Below are 19046 nucleotides of genomic sequence, written 5' to 3'. Positions count from 1 at the left end.
AAAGTATACTTAAAAGTATATTTCATACTCTAAAAATTGGTTCGATTTAGTGCCAAGTTGTATCGAAACAGTACACTTGCAAGTAGCTTTTCTAGTACATTGATAGTATAGGCATAGTACAGTAATTAAAATATAGTTGAACTATATGAAATAGGCTACAGCATGCATTACAAATAGTAGCTATACCCCAGTATTATTTACAAGAAAGTGGTTGTGAAACGAGGAAGGAAATGTTCAGTGTGTAGCCTAAATGTCAGGCTGAAAGTCTAAAGACACACCTTCAACTCGCCTCTAAACTGGAGGTCTCTTTTGCAGCCACGAAACTTTGAGGAACCATGGTGAAGACCATTAAGGAGCATCTGGAGGATACTTTTGAGGATCTGGGGGAGGAAAAGCTAAGAAAGTTTAAAATCAAATTGCGCGATCGGAAGCCTGAAAATGATAAACTGGTTGTACGACAAGCTACAATCGACAAAATTAAAGACGCTCTAGATCTCGCCGATGTAATGGTGAACACTTTCACATCGAAAGACGCTGTTCCTGTAACAGTCGAACTTTTAACGGCTATTAAAGAACATAAGCTGGCAGAGGAGCTCAGAGAGAACACGAGAGACGGTAAGTAAACTGATATGAAAGACGACAACTAGTAGACTAGACCGGTTTTCCATCATGTGAAGTAACTGCCTGAATCTTAAACCACAAATTAAGAAAACAGAGCATGTTTAACAAAGGTATGTAGGCTATTATGAATGTTTAATAGGCTAATAAGCCTTTAAATAGTTGGAAAGCTAAAACAATTTCTTCAGAATGTAGGACACCGGCTCCCTTTAAAAGTGAGACCGAAAGGATTTCCATGCGAATGGCATCTCTCTCTCTCTCTCTCTCTCTCTCTCTCTCTCTCTCTCTCTCTCTCTCTCTCTCTCTCTCTCTCTCTTTTCTTGTTGCAAATTATTGTTTCCAAAAGTAGCCTACTAAAAAAATTGTTAAGAATTCAGAATCGAAACATGAATTACATGAATGTGCTAATTGAGTTTTGATTGTGGAATGTGGAGATTTGCCGTAAGTTAGTCACCCAAAGATTTTTGTCTTTACAAACCCTTAAGACATTTGTTCATCTTCGGAACACAAATTAATATATTTTGATGAAATCCGAGAGATTTCTGACCCCTCCAGACTGCAACATTATTACCACTTTCAAGACCCAGAAAGGTAGTAAAGACATTGGTGAAATAGTCCATGTGACCACAGTGGTTAAACCTTAGTGTTAGGCTATTAAGCGGCGAGAATACTTTTTGTGCGCAATTATATATATATATATATATATATATATTCAACAGTTTCTTCTTTTCCATGTCAGTTTGTGATTGTGTTCACGTTGTAAACAGTGTGGCCGGCACCACACGCATAGGCTACTTCGTGGTGCTCACCTGAACAATGTCAGACACAGAAGAGAAGGAAAGATAACTTCACGTTGAACCACTGTAGTTACGTGGACTATTTTAATTATGTCTTTACTACCTTTCTGGGCCTTGAAAGTGTTAATAACCTATATATGGGGTCAGAAAGCTCTCAGATTTAATAAAAAATATCTTAATTTGTGTTCCGAATATGAATGAAGATCGTATGGGTTTGGAGCGGCATGCAAGTAGTGATTAAGTAGGCTAAGTAATTAAAGACATTTTTGGGTGCACTAACAACCTCCTCTTGTTTTTCAGTAGCTCCAGTTGGTCGTCCTGGCCCGAGTGCTCAATCTGATGGTGAGTAAGTCTTGGTTGGTATGGTAGGTTTTAAATCTCTTCACTCTTTGGTAGGGGTGTAACAATATCATGTAACAGTATATCACAATACAAAAAGGCAACAATTGTATAGTTCACCAAAAATAAAAATTACTATGTGAGAACACATTCAAGTTTACAGAGTTTTAGTATCAGTACATAATATTGGATACAATTTTGAATAATAAGCCTATAAATAGTTGGAAAGCTAAAACCATTTCTTCAGAATGTTGGACACCGGCTCCATTTAAAAGTGAAACCGAAAGTATTTCCATGCGAATGGCATCTCTCTCTCATCTCTCTCAATAGCATCTCTATTAAAGACATTTTTTGGTGAACTAACAACCTCCTCTTGTTTTTCAGTAGCTCCAGTTGGTCATCCTGGCCCGAGTGCTCCATCTCATGGTGAGTAAGTCTAGGTTGGTACGGTGGCTTTTAAATCTCTTCACTCATTGTTAGGGGTGTAACAATATCATGTAACAATATATCACAATACAAAAAGGCAACAATATGTATTGTATAGTTACTGTGTGAGAAAACATTCAAGTTTACAGAGTTTTAGTATCAGTACTACATATCCTGTACATAATATTGGATATAATGTTTACTAATGCAGTGGGGGAATATTTGTGGTTCCCGATAATGCCAAATGTCTTATGTGACCAGTAAAAAATGGCCTAAATTATTTTAAATATATCTAGTCAGTGACAGAGTTCAAACATGTTTGCTAAAATAATTCTGTATTTTCAGCTTCAGAATCATCAATATTTTTTTATTCTGGTTTCAAAAAGTGACTAGCACCAAGTCGAAGCCTATTCATTTCCACACCCAATGTAAAACCACATTTAGCATTTTAATCAATTTTTATTTTGTTAACCTTTCACCAAATGTCTTGGAGCATCGCAATAATATTGTGAGTTCAGTTTCGTGATATGTATGTGTATGAGGGTATTGTTACACCCCTGCTCTTTGGTGAAGTGTTCATTTAACTTAAGGAAAATATCACAATACACAATTCACTCGAGTTTTCTAAAAACGTTTCAAAGCTCCAGGCAATCATCCTCAACTTCTGAGCATACATGGACTTGTAATCTCAGGTTTTAAGTTTGTTAGAATATGATAAATGATGTGCTCATGAGCTGTGTTGTGTTTTCTAGGCTTGAAGGTTATGCAACCGCAGTCAGATGATTGGCAGAGAGAATTGCAGGTTACTCCGTGCAGCCAATCATTTAAAAACAAAATACTTCAAGAAAATGGCCAAGAGGCAAGTATTAATCTATCGAAGTATTAAATAGTTAAATAGTCATGTTAAAATAACGCCTTCACATCAGTAGCTAGTCTTCCTAATGATATAACGCTAATGTTACTATAGCATAACAGTTGCTCTAGATTGCCATTGTATTAGTTGTGGTTAAATTCTGCATTAATAACTCCTGGTTGTTTTTCTTAGATTTATGAAGTGAAAGACAAGTTTGCAAGAACACGTCTTGCCCTGCTTATCAACAACAGAGATTTTGATGATAAGGCAATGACCAGGAGAGGGGCAGAGAGAGATGAAGAGAACATGGAATGGCTGTTAAAGGAGCTAGGTTATCAAGTTGTCAAGTACACCAATGTCTCTGCAGAGGTGCATATGAAAAACTGTCATTTGAAGTCATATCTTATGAATTTATAGTTTTTTATTGCTTGTAGAAAAAATTATCCAGATGGTCCATATATATATATATATATATATTTAAATTGAAAACCTCGAACTTAAGCTAATATGTTTTTGTAATTGTCTTCTTGATTTATTTAAGTGAGTTTATTTGTTTGGCAGGACATGAAGAAAGCAGTCAAGAAGTTTGCAATGCGTGAGGAACATGCATATTCAGACAGCACCTTTGTGGTTATAATGTCCCACGGAAAGAGGAACGCCATTTTGGGTGTCCATTATACAAAAGACAACCCCTCTGATACTTTCCCTGTTGATGATATCTACAATCATCTGAACTCTGAGAACTGTCCGGCTCTGCGTAATAAACCCAAGGTTATTCTTATCCAAGCCTGCAGGGGAGGTATGAAAATGACTAAAAATACAATTGTTTATTGTTGAATTCTCAGGACTTCATTGTATATTACTAACTCACCATTGATTGTAGTCATATTTGAAGAAGGCTGACGCTCTCTTAACCAAATCTCTGTTCAGGGGAACATGGGCGCGTGTGGGCCAGTGACGGTGAGCCTGATGAGCCAGAGGAAATAGAGGGCGATGACTTTGTGCACAAGGAGAAAAACTTCATTTCTCTGATGTCCTGTACCCCGGGTAAAGTGCTTTTTGGCAGAGAGTTTTCTTTCAAATTGAGTCATGAACCCTACGGTTCTATATAAAACTGTCACAGAATGGGTGGATTAAGGTGCGAGGACTCGAGTGCAGAAACAATGGCTACATATTTATTAAGTAATTTATTTATTAAGGGAAAGGAGAACAAAAACAGGCAGGATAAGGAAGCACGGCGGTATTTCCGGTAAAGGTTTAAGGATGCTCGATAACTTCAACCGATCGTAGAGTCCAATGCAATACAGAGAATTTTTCTTGAATTTTATACTCCATTGTTATACTTAAGAAACGTTAGTCACAAAATCAGTCAAAACAGACACCCCACGTTGTGTTTATGCTTCTTTTTAAAATTATATTAAATAAACATAACTATATATAAATTAACATCTAAACGTATGGAAGTTTCGTTTCAAAGACGGGAGGACAGTAAATTTTGAAGACTCTGCCATAATCCAGTTTTCCTCGGTTTTCCTCCGCTTTAATCTCAACCGGAAACTGAAGAGCTTCCTTGTGTCAAATGCGGAACTTATGCGTGCATATAGCCCATAGGGAAACAAACAGAAGAGGGTAACAAACAAGGCAGGTGGGCCAAATCAATCAATAATCAGGTAACAAGAGAGCACATGGCACAAGGAATACAAGCCATGTGCTCACAACAAACCAGACTAAACACCAACGCATGACAAACCGGGGATGTCAGAGCTGAGCTCTGTCACCAAACAAGATATAAACCAAACAAAAAACCGAACCCGGACAAAAACCACATGGACGCCTATATAAACACTGTAATTCAACAGTGTATGAGAGTGAAAAATGATTTTATATGAAATAGCTCATTTGTATTCAAATTCAACTTTATTTATTATTTTTTGAATGTGTTTCTCAGTGTAAAACCACAATATGCATATTATACACAATATCTATTTAATTATTGAGGAAAGTCTGAAAGATCCTAACTAATGATTTTTGTTTTACAGAAACCAAATCTTACAGGCATGTGGAGAATGGAACTTTTTACGTGCAATACATAGTGGATGTGTTCACGAAAGATGCACACAAGGATCACATTGAGGAATTATTCAGGAAGGTAAATCACATGCTTCTGCAAGAGCAACTTGTGTGAATTATTTTCCTTTGAAAAGGTCAAACTATATCTTGATTCTGTTGTGTGTACATTCAAACCGTTCAAACGTTTGTTTCTTACCACAGATGTTCATGTTCTCGTTTTACAGGTTATTAGGCGTTTTGACAGTTCAGATATGCCCGGGAGCTACAGGCAGATGGCATGTAAAGACAGAGCATCGCTGGCAAAGTTGTTCTACCTGTTCCCTGGACTCTAATTGTACATGCATCTCTCTCCTCATCTGTGAATTCTGTAGACCCCCTATGTGCCTTTGCATCTCCTGCAAATCCTAATAAGTCTTTCCAGGTGTCTGAAATAATAGTTCTTTCAAAAAAGGTAAAACCTTTATTAAACAACTTTTTCAATTTACAACGGAATTGACTTAATTGGTTTAGCTGCCTTTCCTCTGAAGAGAAAACCTGTAATACATAATAATTCGCAAATGTATTTTCACACAAACAATACTTTATTTGCTAATAAACGTAACATATGTATCATACTGAAAAGAACATTTCGAAGGCCCTCGAAATATCAGCATGACCAAAACTGCTGAAAAACCTGTTTTACAGAATCACATTTCTTCTGTCCTCTCATTGATATTTTTTTAGCAAGTAAAATACCGTTTAGTCTAATTTTAAAAACATCCCCCTTCAGTTTGTGGCACATGTGTCCTTTTGTGAAATCTTTACTGATTTTTAAACATATATTTTTAGTAATATTTTTAAATGAACACTTCAAAGAAAAATCGGTTAGGTTACATCACTTTTTAAAACAAAAATCATGTCAAATAGTGATTACCAAAATACATCAGGAATATTTACACAGTTGAGACAAATGTCATTTAAAGTAAATGGTTTTGCTAATGTTCTATTTAGAATAAATGTCATTGCATTAAATAATAAAATAAGGATAGCAGGATAACACTTTAAAAAAAAAAAGAAAAGAAAAGGTTTTTAGAGATTGCAGTAGACAAACCAGTTCACTTACAAAGTGGCCTGGCATTGAAGTAGCCTAAAGCGACTGCATTAGTTTCCAACAATACACTCTAAAGAAAAAAAAAAAGGTTCTTCAGAGGTTCTTTGTGGTGGTCATGGTGCTATATAGCTCCACCAGTTCTTCAGTGGTTCTTCAGTGGTTCTCTGGGGTGGTTAACATGCTCTATGGCACCTCTTATGGTTCTACATAGCACCATGACAAAGATAAGTGCTATAGCACTTAAAGGGGAAGTGAAGCAGTGAATCAAGTTTACATGATTTACAAGATGGATTTCCAATATAATCAACAATTATATAAGAAACATTACAAATGTAAACATTTAGAAGAAAAAATGAAAAAAACGTTATCTTTCCCCGCCAGGGCGCCGCCATTGTGCAGTTGACGTCACGGGGTTGGTTGGCTCAAGTTTAAGGCTCTGGGCATATTAAAAAAAAAAAAAAAAAAAAAACAGGCTCTGGGCATTGAAAATCGCGACATCAAACTGTGTTTACACCAGTGTTTTGACCGCGAACGACTAACGTTAGGTACAGTTATTAGACAAAAAGACGACGTCATGTTATGTTGACAAACTTAGTGTTCGCGATGTCTGCCGTCAGATATTCCCGTCTCTAATGTTTCTTATATAATTGTTGATTATATTGGAAATCCATCTTGTAAATCATGTAAACTTGATTCACTGCTTCATTTCCCCTTTAAAGTGGTCCCCCTATGATTACAAGCCAATGAACCACTTTTAATGCTATTTAGAACCTTTTTTTTTATTAGAGTGTTGTTAAACTAACGGTTTTAAGAGTGTGGATCACATGAGCTCCACTGAGAGAACCTCAAATCGGCCTCTAAAATTGAATAAAACATAGGCTACCAAAGTAGGGCTATGCACTCTCTTGTACCCCAGTATTTATAAGACAGTGGTTGTGAAACGAGGAAGGAAATGTTCTGTAAATGTCAGGCTGAAAGTCTACAGACACACCTTCAACGCGGCTGAATAGGAGGACTCTTCGCAGCGGTTGTGTAAAGCCTATAGAAGAGCCACGAAACTTTGAGGAACCATGGTGAAGACCATTAAGGAACATCTGGAGGATATTTTTGAGGATCTGGGGGAGGAAAAGCTAAGAAAGTTTAAAATCAAATTGCGCGATCGGAAGCCTGAAAATGATAAACTGGTTGTACGACAAGCTACAATCGACAAAATTAAAGACGCTCTAGATCTCGCCGATGTAATGGTGAACACTTTCACATCGAAAGACGCTGTTCCTGTAACAGTCGAACTTTTAACGGCTATTAAAGAACATAAGCTGGCAGAGGAGCTCAGAGAGAACACGAGAGACGGTAAGTAAACTGATATGAAAGACGACAACTAGTAGACTAGACCGGTTTTCCATCATGTGAAGTAACTGCTTGAATCTTAACAAACCATAAATATGAGAAGAGTGCACTTTTTAAAGATTATTATAAGTAGCCTAGTTGGAAACTAGAACCGGTTCCATTAAAAGTAAAACGGAGAGGATTTTCTTGTAAATTGCATTTTTTTCTTCTTTTTTGTTATTGTGTGTGCAAATAATTGTTCATCAAATGTAGCCCACTACTTCGTTTAATAGAAGGATAATTCGTTAAATTATTTACGATTCATATTTCTATTTGGGACTCTAGAGTTGAATTTAATTTTACTTTCAGTTTCCTCCGTGGAAGGTAAAGACCATTATTAAACACTTGATTGCATTTTTGAAGAGAATAGTAAGGACTGGGAAAAGCCAGTTAGGCTATATAAGCGGTAATATAAGCTAAATTATTCATTAATATTCCAATCCATGTATAGTTTGTCGTGCACACTGAGGTTTGAATGTGAAACGTGGAGATTTGCAGCAAGATAAACTTCAACTTCCTTTTGTTTTTTTTCAGTGGCTCCAGTTGTTCCTCAACCAGGCCCGAGTGCTCCATCTAATGGTGAGTATTATTAAGTCTAGGTCAGTTAGGTAAGTTTTAAATCTCTCCACTTTTTGTTGAACACAAATACGGTGTTTATTTATAAGCTGACACACTTAAGTGCGTTCATAACTTTAAATATGACCAGATAAAACATAAGAATATGAACTCCATCATCAGTGTCCTCACAATCTGACCACATGCACGTTTACATCTCTTTCATAGGAACTCTATATCGATAGGGATTTGACAGAGCTTCATAATGTGGACCCTAAATGTAAATCAAATTTAACATTAATGACAAATACTCATTTGAATAAATGAAATATAGTATAGAAATATCTAATATGTAGCCTATCTTTATTAGCCTGTTTATTCAAGCCTATACAGTACATTTCATTGGAGTTTTGATGAATTGTCATGAACATTGGTTACTTTTATTTCTCTTAAATAATAAGTAGTAGTTGGAAACCTAAAACCAGTTCTTCAGAATTTAGAACCGGTTCCATATAAAAGTAAAAGGATTTTCATGCAAATTGAAGTTACTTCCTTAGCTGTGTGCAAATAATTGTTCCCCAAAAGTATTAATTCCTTAAGAAAAATCAGAATCGAAAGGAGAATTCGTTAAACGATTTACGATTCCTATTTATAGCCTACTCAAGACATGAACTTCATTTTACTTTCAGTTTCCTCTGTGTAACACCCAATAAACACTTTATTACAATGTTTTGAAGAAGAGAATAGTAATCTTGAGGAAAGGCCATTAGGCTACAGTATATAATGTAATAAGCTGAATTCTTCATTAATATCCCAATCCATGTATGTGTGTGTTGTGCACACTGAGGTTTGAATGCGAAACGTGGGGATTTGCAGCAAGATAATCATCAACTTCCTCTTGTTTTTCCAGTTGTTCCTCAACCAGACCCCAGTGCTCTATCTAATGGTGAGTAAGTCTAATGGTGTCTTCACTCTTTGGTGAAGACAATGAGGGTGTTCATTTAACCTAATAAACCTAAGTGCATTCATAACTTTATATATGACCAAATGAAAACTATTAATATGAACTCCATCATCAGTATCCTCACAATCTGACCACATGCACGTTTACATCTCGTTCATAGCGCAACGCTTCATAGATGAGAATGAAATAGAGCTGATAAATCGAGTTCATAGTGTGGACCCCATCCTTGATCAACTTCGTGTGAAGAAAGTCATCACAGACGAGGATTACAGCAACATTCGTGCTGAGAAAATCCCACAAGAAAAGATGAGAGCTTTACTGCTCATAATTAAATCTGTTGGCTCTATGGGGAAATATCTTTTATATGAAGCTCTCAAGAAATCAAATGGCATGCTAATGCAAGACCTTGAGGCTCAGAGATGATGAAATCTGATAAATATTTTTTTTTACTTTAAATTTAAATTTCATTGTTTTAAAAATTGGCCTTTTATCACATACTGCAAAACCAGCTAAGTTTGAATGTTGTTTCATCTGCTTTGTTTATTTTTTCCCCCCAAAATCATGTCCAAAATCTTGCTTAGTAACAAAAACCATTACATCTTAATTGAGGATTAAAACGCTTGTATAATGTCTTGAAAAAAATGTCTTCGATTTAGTTATCTTTTAATCACCTGTCAATAAACAACCGAGTCAAGAAACCAGATGTTTGTTTCTTTTCTACAAGCCCTTTTAATTTCAGAAGTCTGTTTATACCGACTCTTTATATTCCTGATTCAACTTTGCATATAGTTTTAATATCTGATTGATACAATGTTGCACCTGATTTAATTATGACCATGGTATATTAATCATCCTGTATTCTGCTTTACCTTAGTCAATGCAATGCTAGAAATGTCGCTAGACATAAACAGGTTTGTAAAAATATAGATCTATGTCATAGCATTAACGTAGTGAACCTATAGTGTCTTTTAAATGAAAATGAATAAGCCTACTAACCAAAACTGTAGTTATTCCAAATACACACCATCACAAGGGTCCTTCAAGTCAATACATCTATGAAAAAAGATGAAAAAATTACATTTTGAATCAGAAAGGTATATACACTGGCTTTATACACTGTCGGTCAAAAGTTTGGAATCATTTTTAACGTTAAAAAAAAAAACGTTTCTTTTGTTAAATCAATTTAAATCATTTATGTAATTCATATAACATAATAGTTGGAGTTTCTGATGATTAAATCAATCTCCTTCATTGTATTAACTCAATTTTTCAATGAACTTAAAATGTTATGGCAACCAGGTTACTTCATTTTTAAGTTAAACCAACAATCTTTTTTTTACAGTGATGTTTGAATGGTATTTACATTTTAAAATAAATGTTTTATATTTTAATATATAGTTTATTTCCGTGATGCCAAAGCTGATTTTTCAGCACCATTACTCCAGTCTTCAGTGTCACATGATCATTCCATTATGCTGATTTAGTGCTCAGAAAGTTATTATTTTTTAAAATATAAATATTTTATAAGATTATATTATTTACTGCCACTTGAATCAATTTGTGTCCTTTAATAAAAGTCTTAATTTCCTTCTTTCTTTAAAAAAAGAGAAAAAGTTCATATTTAGGCAACCATAAACTTTTAATGGAAAAATGTGTGTTCAACAATGATATCAAGAAATGTTTCTTGAGCAGCAAATCAGCATATCAGAATGATTTCTGAAGGATAATGTGACACTAAAAACTGGAGTAATGATACTGAAAATTCAGTTTTGCATTACAAGAATAAATTACATTTTAAAATATATTAACATACATTAATTTTAAATTCAGCCTTGGAGAGCGTAAATTATTCCAAACTTTTGACGACCAGTGTCTGGCAATAAATTGTAATAAACTGGAGCAAATCTTAGGCCTACTTGTTTTGAGAGCGTGCAGCTTTTCTGGCCTCTCGAGCTTCGTTCTCGGCGTAGATCTTCTTATAGCAGTAAATCAGCACTCCAATCATCCACAACTGCAGGACCACGATCAACACGTACATCATGATCTCAGAGATTACAGTCGTCAGCTCGGGGTTGGCTGGGGGAGCAACAAATTCACCTATTCAAATGACCATGCAGTTGAAATGCAAATCTGTCACCTGTGAGTGGAGTTTGAATGAGTCTCACCCTTTTCTACGACTGTGAGTTCCACCTCTTTGTTTATTACCACGTGCTCCTCATTCAAAGAATGGTACAGCGTTCGGTAGAAGGTACAGCGGTAACTCCCAGTGTCATTATATGTGACGTTGTGAATGAAGATGGCACCAATTTGCACATCCTTTGTCCACATAGTTCCTTGCCACTCTAATCTTCCGTGAAAGTTTTCATGAAGAATAGCGGGGTAAGGATATTCATACTCGAAAATCTGATGGGGACAGAGATAATAGCCTTCTAATAAAACCAAGTGAAGATTTAACCCTCAGGTGCTCTTCGTTTCGGAGTCACACTTGTTATCTTCCCGGTCAAAAGTGACCGGACACCTAAAAATTAAATTTCCTCCATCCCAGTAAAACCAATGCAATTTAGTTTTGTTCTATAATATTTATTCTTTGAAATTTAGTATTTTGAGACAATTTGATTGAATTTATTAATATTTATGCAATATTTATGGTCTATTTTTGCCATGGAAAAATATATAATATATATTTTTCCATGGCAAAAATATATATTATATATATTATATTTTTCTATATATATATATATTATTTTTTTTTTAAATATATTAATGCGGTATTTTAGTTTATTATAAAGTCTAGGCCTTCAGAAAAAAAAATTGAAGAAAATTAGCACCATCTGGTTACAGTATAGAGAAAAAGCGTAGAATCATGGTGTAACCACTAGATGGCATGTGCAGCTCTCTATGGAGAAGCATGTGAATTCCCCAGCTGTTTATGAACACATTTTTTTTTTTTTTTTGGTGGTGGATTTGAACATATAGTTGAAACAATCTCAAAAACGATTTTTTTAATTTAAAAAAAATGTAAAATAATAATAATAAATAAATAAATAAATAAAAAATTGTGAATTTTTGTGTTTTTGTCAATTTCCCATTCATTTCCTATGGGGGTCATTTTTTGACCAAATACCACAAGTGTGACTATTTTTTTTAAGACCACTTAGCATGCTCAGATCATGACCTCAATTTTTTGGTGTGTTCACATAATGCCATAAAAGTCACCAAGTTTCGTAACATTACGATGAAGCTGTGATTTTTAAAAATTCAAAACATACTTTTTGTAATCAAAATGTATTGGTGTGTATGTGTATAAAAGTGTGTGTGTGTGTGTGTGTGTGTGTGTGTGTGTGTTTGTGGGTGGGTTTGTCTGTTTTGCACTCTGGATGTTGTAGAGTGTCACCCCTTTCCTGCGGTACCTACTTTTTTTTGAATTGTGGCCGATTTGTAGATTGCACGCAGAAAAATTCAGAGAATTTTATTTATTTTTTTGTCAATTTCCCATTCATTTCCTATGGGTCGGTCATTTTTGAACGAATACCACAAGTGTGACTTTTTTTTTACGACCACTTAGCATGCTCGGATCATGACCTCATTTTTTTGTATTCACATACATAATGCCATAAAAGTCACCAAGTTTCGTAACATTCCGATGAAGCTGTGATTTTTAAAATTTCAAAACAGAATTTTTTTCGGTCAGAAATGACCGAAGAGCACCTGAGGGTTAAACGTGTGTCATTAAAGATTTTTTTTTTCTGTTCATTTAAACTGATTGGTGTTCTGCTCTGTTGTTGTACACTCTTAAAAATAAAGGTGCTTAGTTTGTCATTGATGGAACTTTTCCATCAATGGTTCTTTTAAGAACTGTTCACTGAAAGGTTCTTTGAGGAACCCAAAATGGTTCTTCTGTTCTTCAATGAAATTGCCTGAAACTTCCCTTTCGGAACCGTTATTTTTAAGAGTGTAAAATATGTCAAGCTGACCGAACGACCTGACAACAGGCTTTCTGATCCATATAATCTCCGTACTAACATGGATATACTCCTCAGTTCCGGCTGGTTTGAAGTGCCACTCCACAATAGCAGAACCGGGCACTTCTGCTCTTTTTTTGCAGGAAATGCAACCCAACAGAAAGCTTTCTCCAGCCACAGCCTCTGTCATGGAATCCACTTCAGCACATCCAGTTTGGCCTTGTGGCACTAAAATTAGACATTTTAAACAATCAAGATAAAGAGATGCACGATTATTAGTTCAGATGCATTACGCAAAGATGTTATGCAGTGGAACATTTTGCAGGCTTGATCCATAAGCTTGAGTTATAAATCTAAATATAAATGTGGACCTGACATGGAGAGACTTACACTAGCAACATAAGACAGTCTAGCCTAATAAATAATGACAAAATATAGGATGCAAACATCTGATGATTGTACTGATCCAGTCCACTAATCGTATAATGACCTCTAAATAATTTTTTATCGTTTTAAATAATTTCACTCTTGCATGTTTTATAACTTACCTTGAATAAAAAAGACGCTTAGAGCCAAAAATAAAATCATCTTCATTGTCATTTTCACCATTCACGCACAGACCGATGCTTTCATAAATCGACTTTTTGAAATCGCTTCCTTGTTCCACGTTTCTCTTTTCTTCTTTATTGTCACAGTTTCTTAAACATTACTGGGCTCAACATCCTCATTTCCTCGCATTTTAAATCAAACTCTTCAGTTTACTATCCTAAAAAAATACATTTAAAAAATCTTTCAGCCTTCAAATGATTTCGAGAAAGCGTTTAAAGCTTTACAATTATATCACGTCACACTAAAAAACAGATCGTGTCTTGCAGCAGACTTTGGCGTTTAGGAGAGCTAAGTATAGACCGTGTGAATCCTTGTGCTTGCAACTCAACACGGAATTTGAGACGTGAGATTCGGACGAGCGCGAGCGCGAACGGCGTCCAGTTGCTATTCGATCACCCAATCATCACCTGGCATGCCGTTTTAACATTTAGTCCCTAGAACTATTTTCAATTTATACTTAACTTTTAATAGGCTACTAGTAGCAAATAATCCAATAGAACGTATTCAGTTTCATTGGTTTTGGTTTTATTGTTATTGGTAGGCTAATACATTTGCATGACATTATATGAATCACAGAGGTTCGGATATCAAAAAAAAAATATATATATAAATAACTTAGAATGTATTCCAATGAATACTGGTATTAGTTTGTATTTATTAGATACTAGTAGCTACATATTTATAAGACAGACATTAATACTATCCATGTAAGGAATAAGTGTTGAAATAGCTTGCCACATTAAATCAGCACTTTTATCAGGCCTTTAACTTTTTTTTTTTATATCAACATTTTCAGAAATCACCTTTATATTTTCAGTTAGACCTAAGGAATGAATATGATACAAAATAAACTACTACTAGTAGTAGTTAGGTTGTAGCTTAATTTCAGGGACCATAAACCAGTAGTCAAGGACATTAATGAGATTCCTGATCCTTTTGAGTTGCTGTGGTTAGTAGTGCTTGTGAAAAAGATTAAACACATGTGTGGAAACTGATTATATAGCCTTTCTCTTCTCATTTAAATCTCCATTTGTTGAAAACATTTGCATATATACTCCTCTTTTGTTAGACAGCTGCAGACGTATTGTTCCACAAACTTGTTTATATTCCTGTGAAAACATTTATTAAGTAGAAGTGTCAATAGCCAGTAAAAATGTGCATAGCTTTTTTAGCATTTTGCAAAATGCAGTGATGTCACAGGGGACACACAAGAGAGTCGACATGCAAAAGAGTTATGCTTGAATTTCCACATGAATTTTACTAACAAATAAGTATAAGCAAACAACAATGGAGGCCTTTTCAAAGATTCTAAAGTCATTCTATAGGAGAGCTGTAAAGATTTACAAGCTTCAATAGTTCTCCATGAGGAAATGTTGATAAAGATTATCTTACAGTACCTGTCAAAAGTTTGGAAACATTACAATGTTTTAATGTTTTTGAAAGAAGTCGTATACCAAGGCTGCATTTATTTCATTGAAATATTAATACAAATTAAACAGTTTTCTATTTGAATATATATTTAAAATAATTTAATAGAATGAATGTAAATGTATAAAAAGTAATATTTCCAAACATTTGACAGGTTATTTATAAATAACACTTATTTATTTACACCTAAAATATGACATCTTTGGATGTCTCACGGATAAAAGTCTCACGGATTGTAATATTCATAAAAGGCTTTTATATTGCAATTGTGAAAGTTTTCAAATGTGTCCCGCTGCTGTAAAGTTTAGCTGTTTATGTAGTGAAGCAGCTTTATATGGTTTATCACACAACTTCCCTGTTTTCACTGATGCTCAGTGTCAGTTTACTATAAGTCTGAAGCACAGGGCCATTTCACTGTAGAGCAAGGTTAACAAAATTCTCCCTAATGGAAAATAATACCAAATTATAATGTTTTATCACACAACTCCCCTGTTTTCTTGTCATGGCACTGATGCAAAGAGTCAGTTTACATAGTCGGGAGCACAGGGCCATTTCATTGGAGAGCAAGGTTAACGGAGTAGTTCACTTTAAAAAAAACAACTTTTGCTGATAATTTACTCACCCCCATGTCATCCAAGATGTCCATGTCATCCTTTCTTCAGTCGAAAGAAATTAAGGTTTTTGATGAAAACATTCCATGATTTTTCTTCATAATTCACTTTACTTGGCACCAAACGGTTCAAGGCCCAAAACACAGTTTCAGTGCAAACTGTTCAATGGGCAATGGGATTACAGGCGATGAATAAGCGTCTTATCAAGCGAAACGATCACTCGTTTAAAAAAAAGTTTAAGTTTTATAAGCTCAAATGAAATGGTCGCCACTTGCTCTGTTCTGTGATGCGCCTTCGTGACTCTCCTGTTCGAACTCGTTCCTCAAAATGAACAAATCTTTTTCTGAGTCAGTTCGTTCATTTCGTTCGTTGAATGAACCAAATGGCACAAAAAAGATTTTTTAAACGAGTTCGAACAGGAGAGTCACGAACTCGCATCACAGAGCAAGGCGACCATTTGAGCTTATAAATCTTAAACTTACTTTTTTTTTTTAAATGAGCGATTGTTTCGCTTGATACGACCCTTATTCGTCGTCTGGAATCGTTTAAAACCCTTTGTTTGAAAAGTTTGCACTGAAACTGTCTTTTGGACCTTGAACCGTTTGGTTACCAGTAAAGTGCATTATATGGAGAAAAATCCTTCAATGTTTGCATTTCTTTTCGACTGAACAAAGACATGGACATCTTGGATGACATGGGGGTGAGTAAATTATCAGCAAAAGTTTTTTTTTTAAGTGAACTACTCTTTTACCAAAATCCTCCCTAATGGAAAACAATTCAATCTCCATTATCTAATTATTATTAGAAAGGCTTTTTTTTTAAAACATTAAATGTTTAATAAATAGGCTAAATCACAAAAATATAGAATTATTTTTTTCTCTCTTTTTTTTTTGGTCAAACCGTTGTCCTTCAGATGTGGTAAGTGTGTTGATGTAAAATATATATACTGACATCATGTCATGTCAGATTGCGTCAGAGGTTTACTGAGTAACTGACAAACTACGGAGTGAAGGTTGTTTTGGTCCCTCGCGCGTCAAGCGCACCCTCCCCAAACACAACCACAGGCATAGGCTACGCAAAGCGTGCCGCTAGATTTCCTTAGCGACTCCCACGAGCAGGTGAACACTTATATTTAGCACCGCTCGAGTTTCCAGATGCCAGTTCAGTGCCAGCAGACGTACAGCAACAACATAACCCTATGGAATCTCTCCACTAAGCCAACACAACTCGTAAAACCATAGCCTACGACTCACAGGCACGAGTCACGAGCAGGTCACGAGCAAGTGTTGAAAACCTGTCAAAATCGAAGAGGTGAGTCAAGGTTATTCAATATTTGATAAACAAAACGTTCCCGCGGAAACCCGTATAAACAGGAAAAAGCTCAAGAGACTGGAACCTATTATAGCCTAACAGTTAACATAGCATTGTATTCTATAGGCTACATTAAATAATCTATAGTAACGCTTTCAGCATGTATCTAATGACACGTAAATATAAACGGTTGGGCAAAAGCAGCTTTAGACTAGCTACTGTAAATCTAAGTACACAGTTCAGGAGATGGTTTTGTTTTTAAAGCATACTATTTTATTTGAACAATATAGCAGCCTATATCCAGGTAAGGTTTTACTATGGGATGGGCTTTACCAAGTCGCGTTAAGTCAATGTAATATAGTCTACGTTGAAATGATATCCAACTTAAAAATTTTGAGTCAGCAACTTTTTTTTGTTTACAGTGTATTCTTTGCGAGAAACGGACTGAAAAGGCAAGAGAATATCAATTCCACACTCATCTCTCATTAATCTAGCCCAGAATAATGATTGTTAAATGCTTTGAAACAAGCATTCAAGGTAAGCGAATCTATCATTCTTCACTCTTTATTCCTACTACATTGTTACTAATCTAAATGTTTAAGCTATCCTCGTTGGACTTCTTACCAATCGAAATGTTCAATCTATTATTGTTGGACTTGGACTCCCATATTATTATGGTATTTCATTCCTCTTTTTTTTTAGTTTAGGTTAAACGCGCTACACTTTATGCCCTGAAGAGGGCGCAATAAGCAAATAAATCATGTCAGCTTGGAAAAGATTTGTGGAGTAGAAATCAAATTGAACATCAATGACAAATGCTCACTTGATTATATTAACTATAGTATAGAAATATATAATATATCTTAATTAGCCTTTATGTTTACTCAAGTCTATATTTCATTGGATTGTTGATGAATTGTCTTGATGAACATTGGTGACTTTTATTTCTATTAATATGGTGGTAATATGAACCGTCTTGTATATTCCATATATACTAATCATTCATTTCATTTTTTTTAGACAATTAAAGCATTTAAAATTAATTATTTATGTACTGGCCTGTTACTGAACAAAGCCAAAACACCCGTTACTTTTTATCTGCGCACGCTGAAGATCCTTTTGATGGATTCTCTCTCGACTATACCATTGAGTAAACCGGGAGGGGGTGTTTGTAATTAAGTGTAATTCTCATTAATTATTTTCTTCCGCTTTATGTGGTGTTTTAATATCGAAGATGTTTATATTAAGTGTTCTCATCATAAGAGTTCAAACTTGAACTTACTTAAGTCACAGAGCGTAATTGTACATATCCTGGCGTTTGAATCTACCCCGTGTCAAATTTTGGCCCGTAGCATTGGAAACTGTTCGCTATCTTATCTCTTCTCTTCGCGTAGCATTTAAACTTAGGGAAAGTTCGTATACTTAAAATGTATTAGATACGTAGCTTAAAGAGGCATATTTTAATAGACCAAACTATGAGACCTTAGTCCTGTGACTAAGAATTTGGAATGGCGGAAAGGCGATTTAACGGATAAGAAAAAGTAAACAGAGGACCGTTTTCTCTCCCACCGGTATCATTAGCATGCTAGCCAACTAGCAACTAGTATTCTCCCCAACTGTCTGTCTGAATAGTACAGCTGACCGGTTCGTCAGCCCTGCTAACGCCTATCATGGTTTGTTTACTGCAGTATGATTTGACATTTACGCATTTCAACGTATGTAATGTTGACCCGAAATAGTTTAACAGAAGTACATAATTAGAAAACAGCTTAATCTGAAAACTGGAAGCGAAAGCTAACTTTTCTGTTAGCTTGCCGGCTAAATTAGGGGTGCTGATGTGTTCTTGCGAAAAAGTGGACTTTAACATCACCCCTCGCACTGTCGCCCGTCTGGTGTATGAGGCCGAACAGGAAAAAAACAATGGGGGTAATTCGTCCAATGGAAGGTAGGAATTATTGTTATTACTACTATTATTATTATTAAGTTAGACAAGTTGCAACAACTTTACAAAAAGGTTACAATTATTT

The 19046-nt window shown here is 35.2% G+C and overlaps 4 protein-coding genes across 6 annotated transcripts in view; 3 read left to right on the top strand and 1 right to left on the bottom strand.

Moving 5' to 3' along the window:
* Nucleotides 1-264: 264 nt before the first annotated feature.
* Nucleotides 265-5590, top strand: caspa (caspase a). The gene is made up of 9 exons (XM_089118205.1): nucleotides 265-619; nucleotides 1672-1757; nucleotides 2139-2180; nucleotides 2933-3039; nucleotides 3226-3402; nucleotides 3595-3832; nucleotides 3964-4080; nucleotides 5073-5182; nucleotides 5328-5590. Exons 1-9 carry the CDS (start codon nucleotides 336-338, stop codon nucleotides 5433-5435), a joined length of 1269 nt encoding a protein of 422 aa, XP_088974331.1. The 5' UTR covers nucleotides 265-335; the 3' UTR covers nucleotides 5436-5590.
* Nucleotides 5591-7179: 1589 nt separating this feature from the next.
* On the top strand, nucleotides 7180-9796 carry pycard (PYD and CARD domain containing). Its single transcript, XM_089118204.1, has 4 exons — nucleotides 7180-7547; nucleotides 8088-8158; nucleotides 9045-9080; nucleotides 9259-9796. Exons 1-4 carry the CDS (start codon nucleotides 7264-7266, stop codon nucleotides 9519-9521), a joined length of 654 nt encoding a protein of 217 aa, XP_088974330.1. The 5' UTR covers nucleotides 7180-7263; the 3' UTR covers nucleotides 9522-9796.
* On the bottom strand, nucleotides 9349-14026 carry LOC120462218 (sodium channel regulatory subunit beta-1). The gene is made up of 5 exons (XM_039650774.2): nucleotides 13609-14026; nucleotides 13122-13288; nucleotides 11264-11501; nucleotides 11015-11174; nucleotides 9349-10151 (listed from the first exon to the last, which is right to left on the bottom strand). Exons 1-5 carry the CDS (start codon nucleotides 13667-13669, stop codon nucleotides 10106-10108), a joined length of 672 nt encoding a protein of 223 aa, XP_039506708.2. The 5' UTR covers nucleotides 13670-14026; the 3' UTR covers nucleotides 9349-10105.
* A 2787-nt stretch (nucleotides 14027-16813) lies between these two features.
* The window catches only part of gramd1a (GRAM domain containing 1A), a 31194-nt gene continuing 28961 nt past the window's right edge, over nucleotides 16814-19046 (top strand). Inside the window, exons 1-2 of one of the 3 annotated variants that reach the window (XM_089117908.1) lie at nucleotides 16814-17019; nucleotides 17442-17556. Coding sequence is in view for 1 of the 3 variants with exons in the window: in XM_089117910.1 (XP_088974036.1) it covers nucleotides 18855-18964 (110 nt within the window). In the remaining 2 variants the exon portion in view is untranslated. Of the gene's footprint in view, nucleotides 17020-17441; nucleotides 17557-18358; nucleotides 18965-19046 lie in introns of those variants that run through there. The other 2 variants (XM_089117909.1, XM_089117910.1) reach the window with 2 other exon arrangements.

The sequence above is a fragment of the Pimephales promelas genome, chromosome 12 (genome assembly GCF_988280905.1).
Source record: "Pimephales promelas chromosome 12, fPimPro1.hap1.1, whole genome shotgun sequence".
Classification (NCBI taxonomy): domain Eukaryota; kingdom Metazoa; phylum Chordata; class Actinopteri; order Cypriniformes; family Leuciscidae; genus Pimephales; species Pimephales promelas.
The sequence above is the reverse complement of the archived record's forward strand: the minus strand, read 5'-3'. Positions and strand labels throughout refer to the sequence as shown.

Coding starts and splice junctions, on each gene's coding strand:
- caspa (XM_089118205.1), top strand. CDS start 336: ATGGTGAAGACCATTAAGGAGCATCTGGAGGATACTTTTGAGGATCTG. Junction 1,758..2,138: donor CCCGAGTGCTCAATCTGATG/GTGAGTAAGTCT, acceptor CTTGTTTTTCAG/TAGCTCCAGTTGGTCATCCT. Junction 3,403..3,594: donor ACACCAATGTCTCTGCAGAG/GTGCATATGAAA, acceptor TTTGTTTGGCAG/GACATGAAGAAAGCAGTCAA.
- pycard (XM_089118204.1), top strand. CDS start 7,264: ATGGTGAAGACCATTAAGGAACATCTGGAGGATATTTTTGAGGATCTG. Junction 7,548..8,087: donor GAGAACACGAGAGACGGTAA/GTAAACTGATAT, acceptor AGCAAGATAAAC/TTCAACTTCCTTTTGTTTTT. Junction 9,081..9,258: donor CCCCAGTGCTCTATCTAATG/GTGAGTAAGTCT, acceptor TCTCGTTCATAG/CGCAACGCTTCATAGATGAG.
- LOC120462218 (XM_039650774.2), bottom strand. CDS start 13,669: ATGGTGAAAATGACAATGAAGATGATTTTATTTTTGGCTCTAAGCGTC. Junction 13,289..13,608: donor AAGCGTCTTTTTTATTCAAG/GTAAGTTATAAA, acceptor GTCTAATTTTAG/TGCCACAAGGCCAAACTGGA. Junction 11,502..13,121: donor GAACTGAGGAGTATATCCAT/GTTAGTACGGAG, acceptor TGTCCCCATCAG/ATTTTCGAGTATGAATATCC.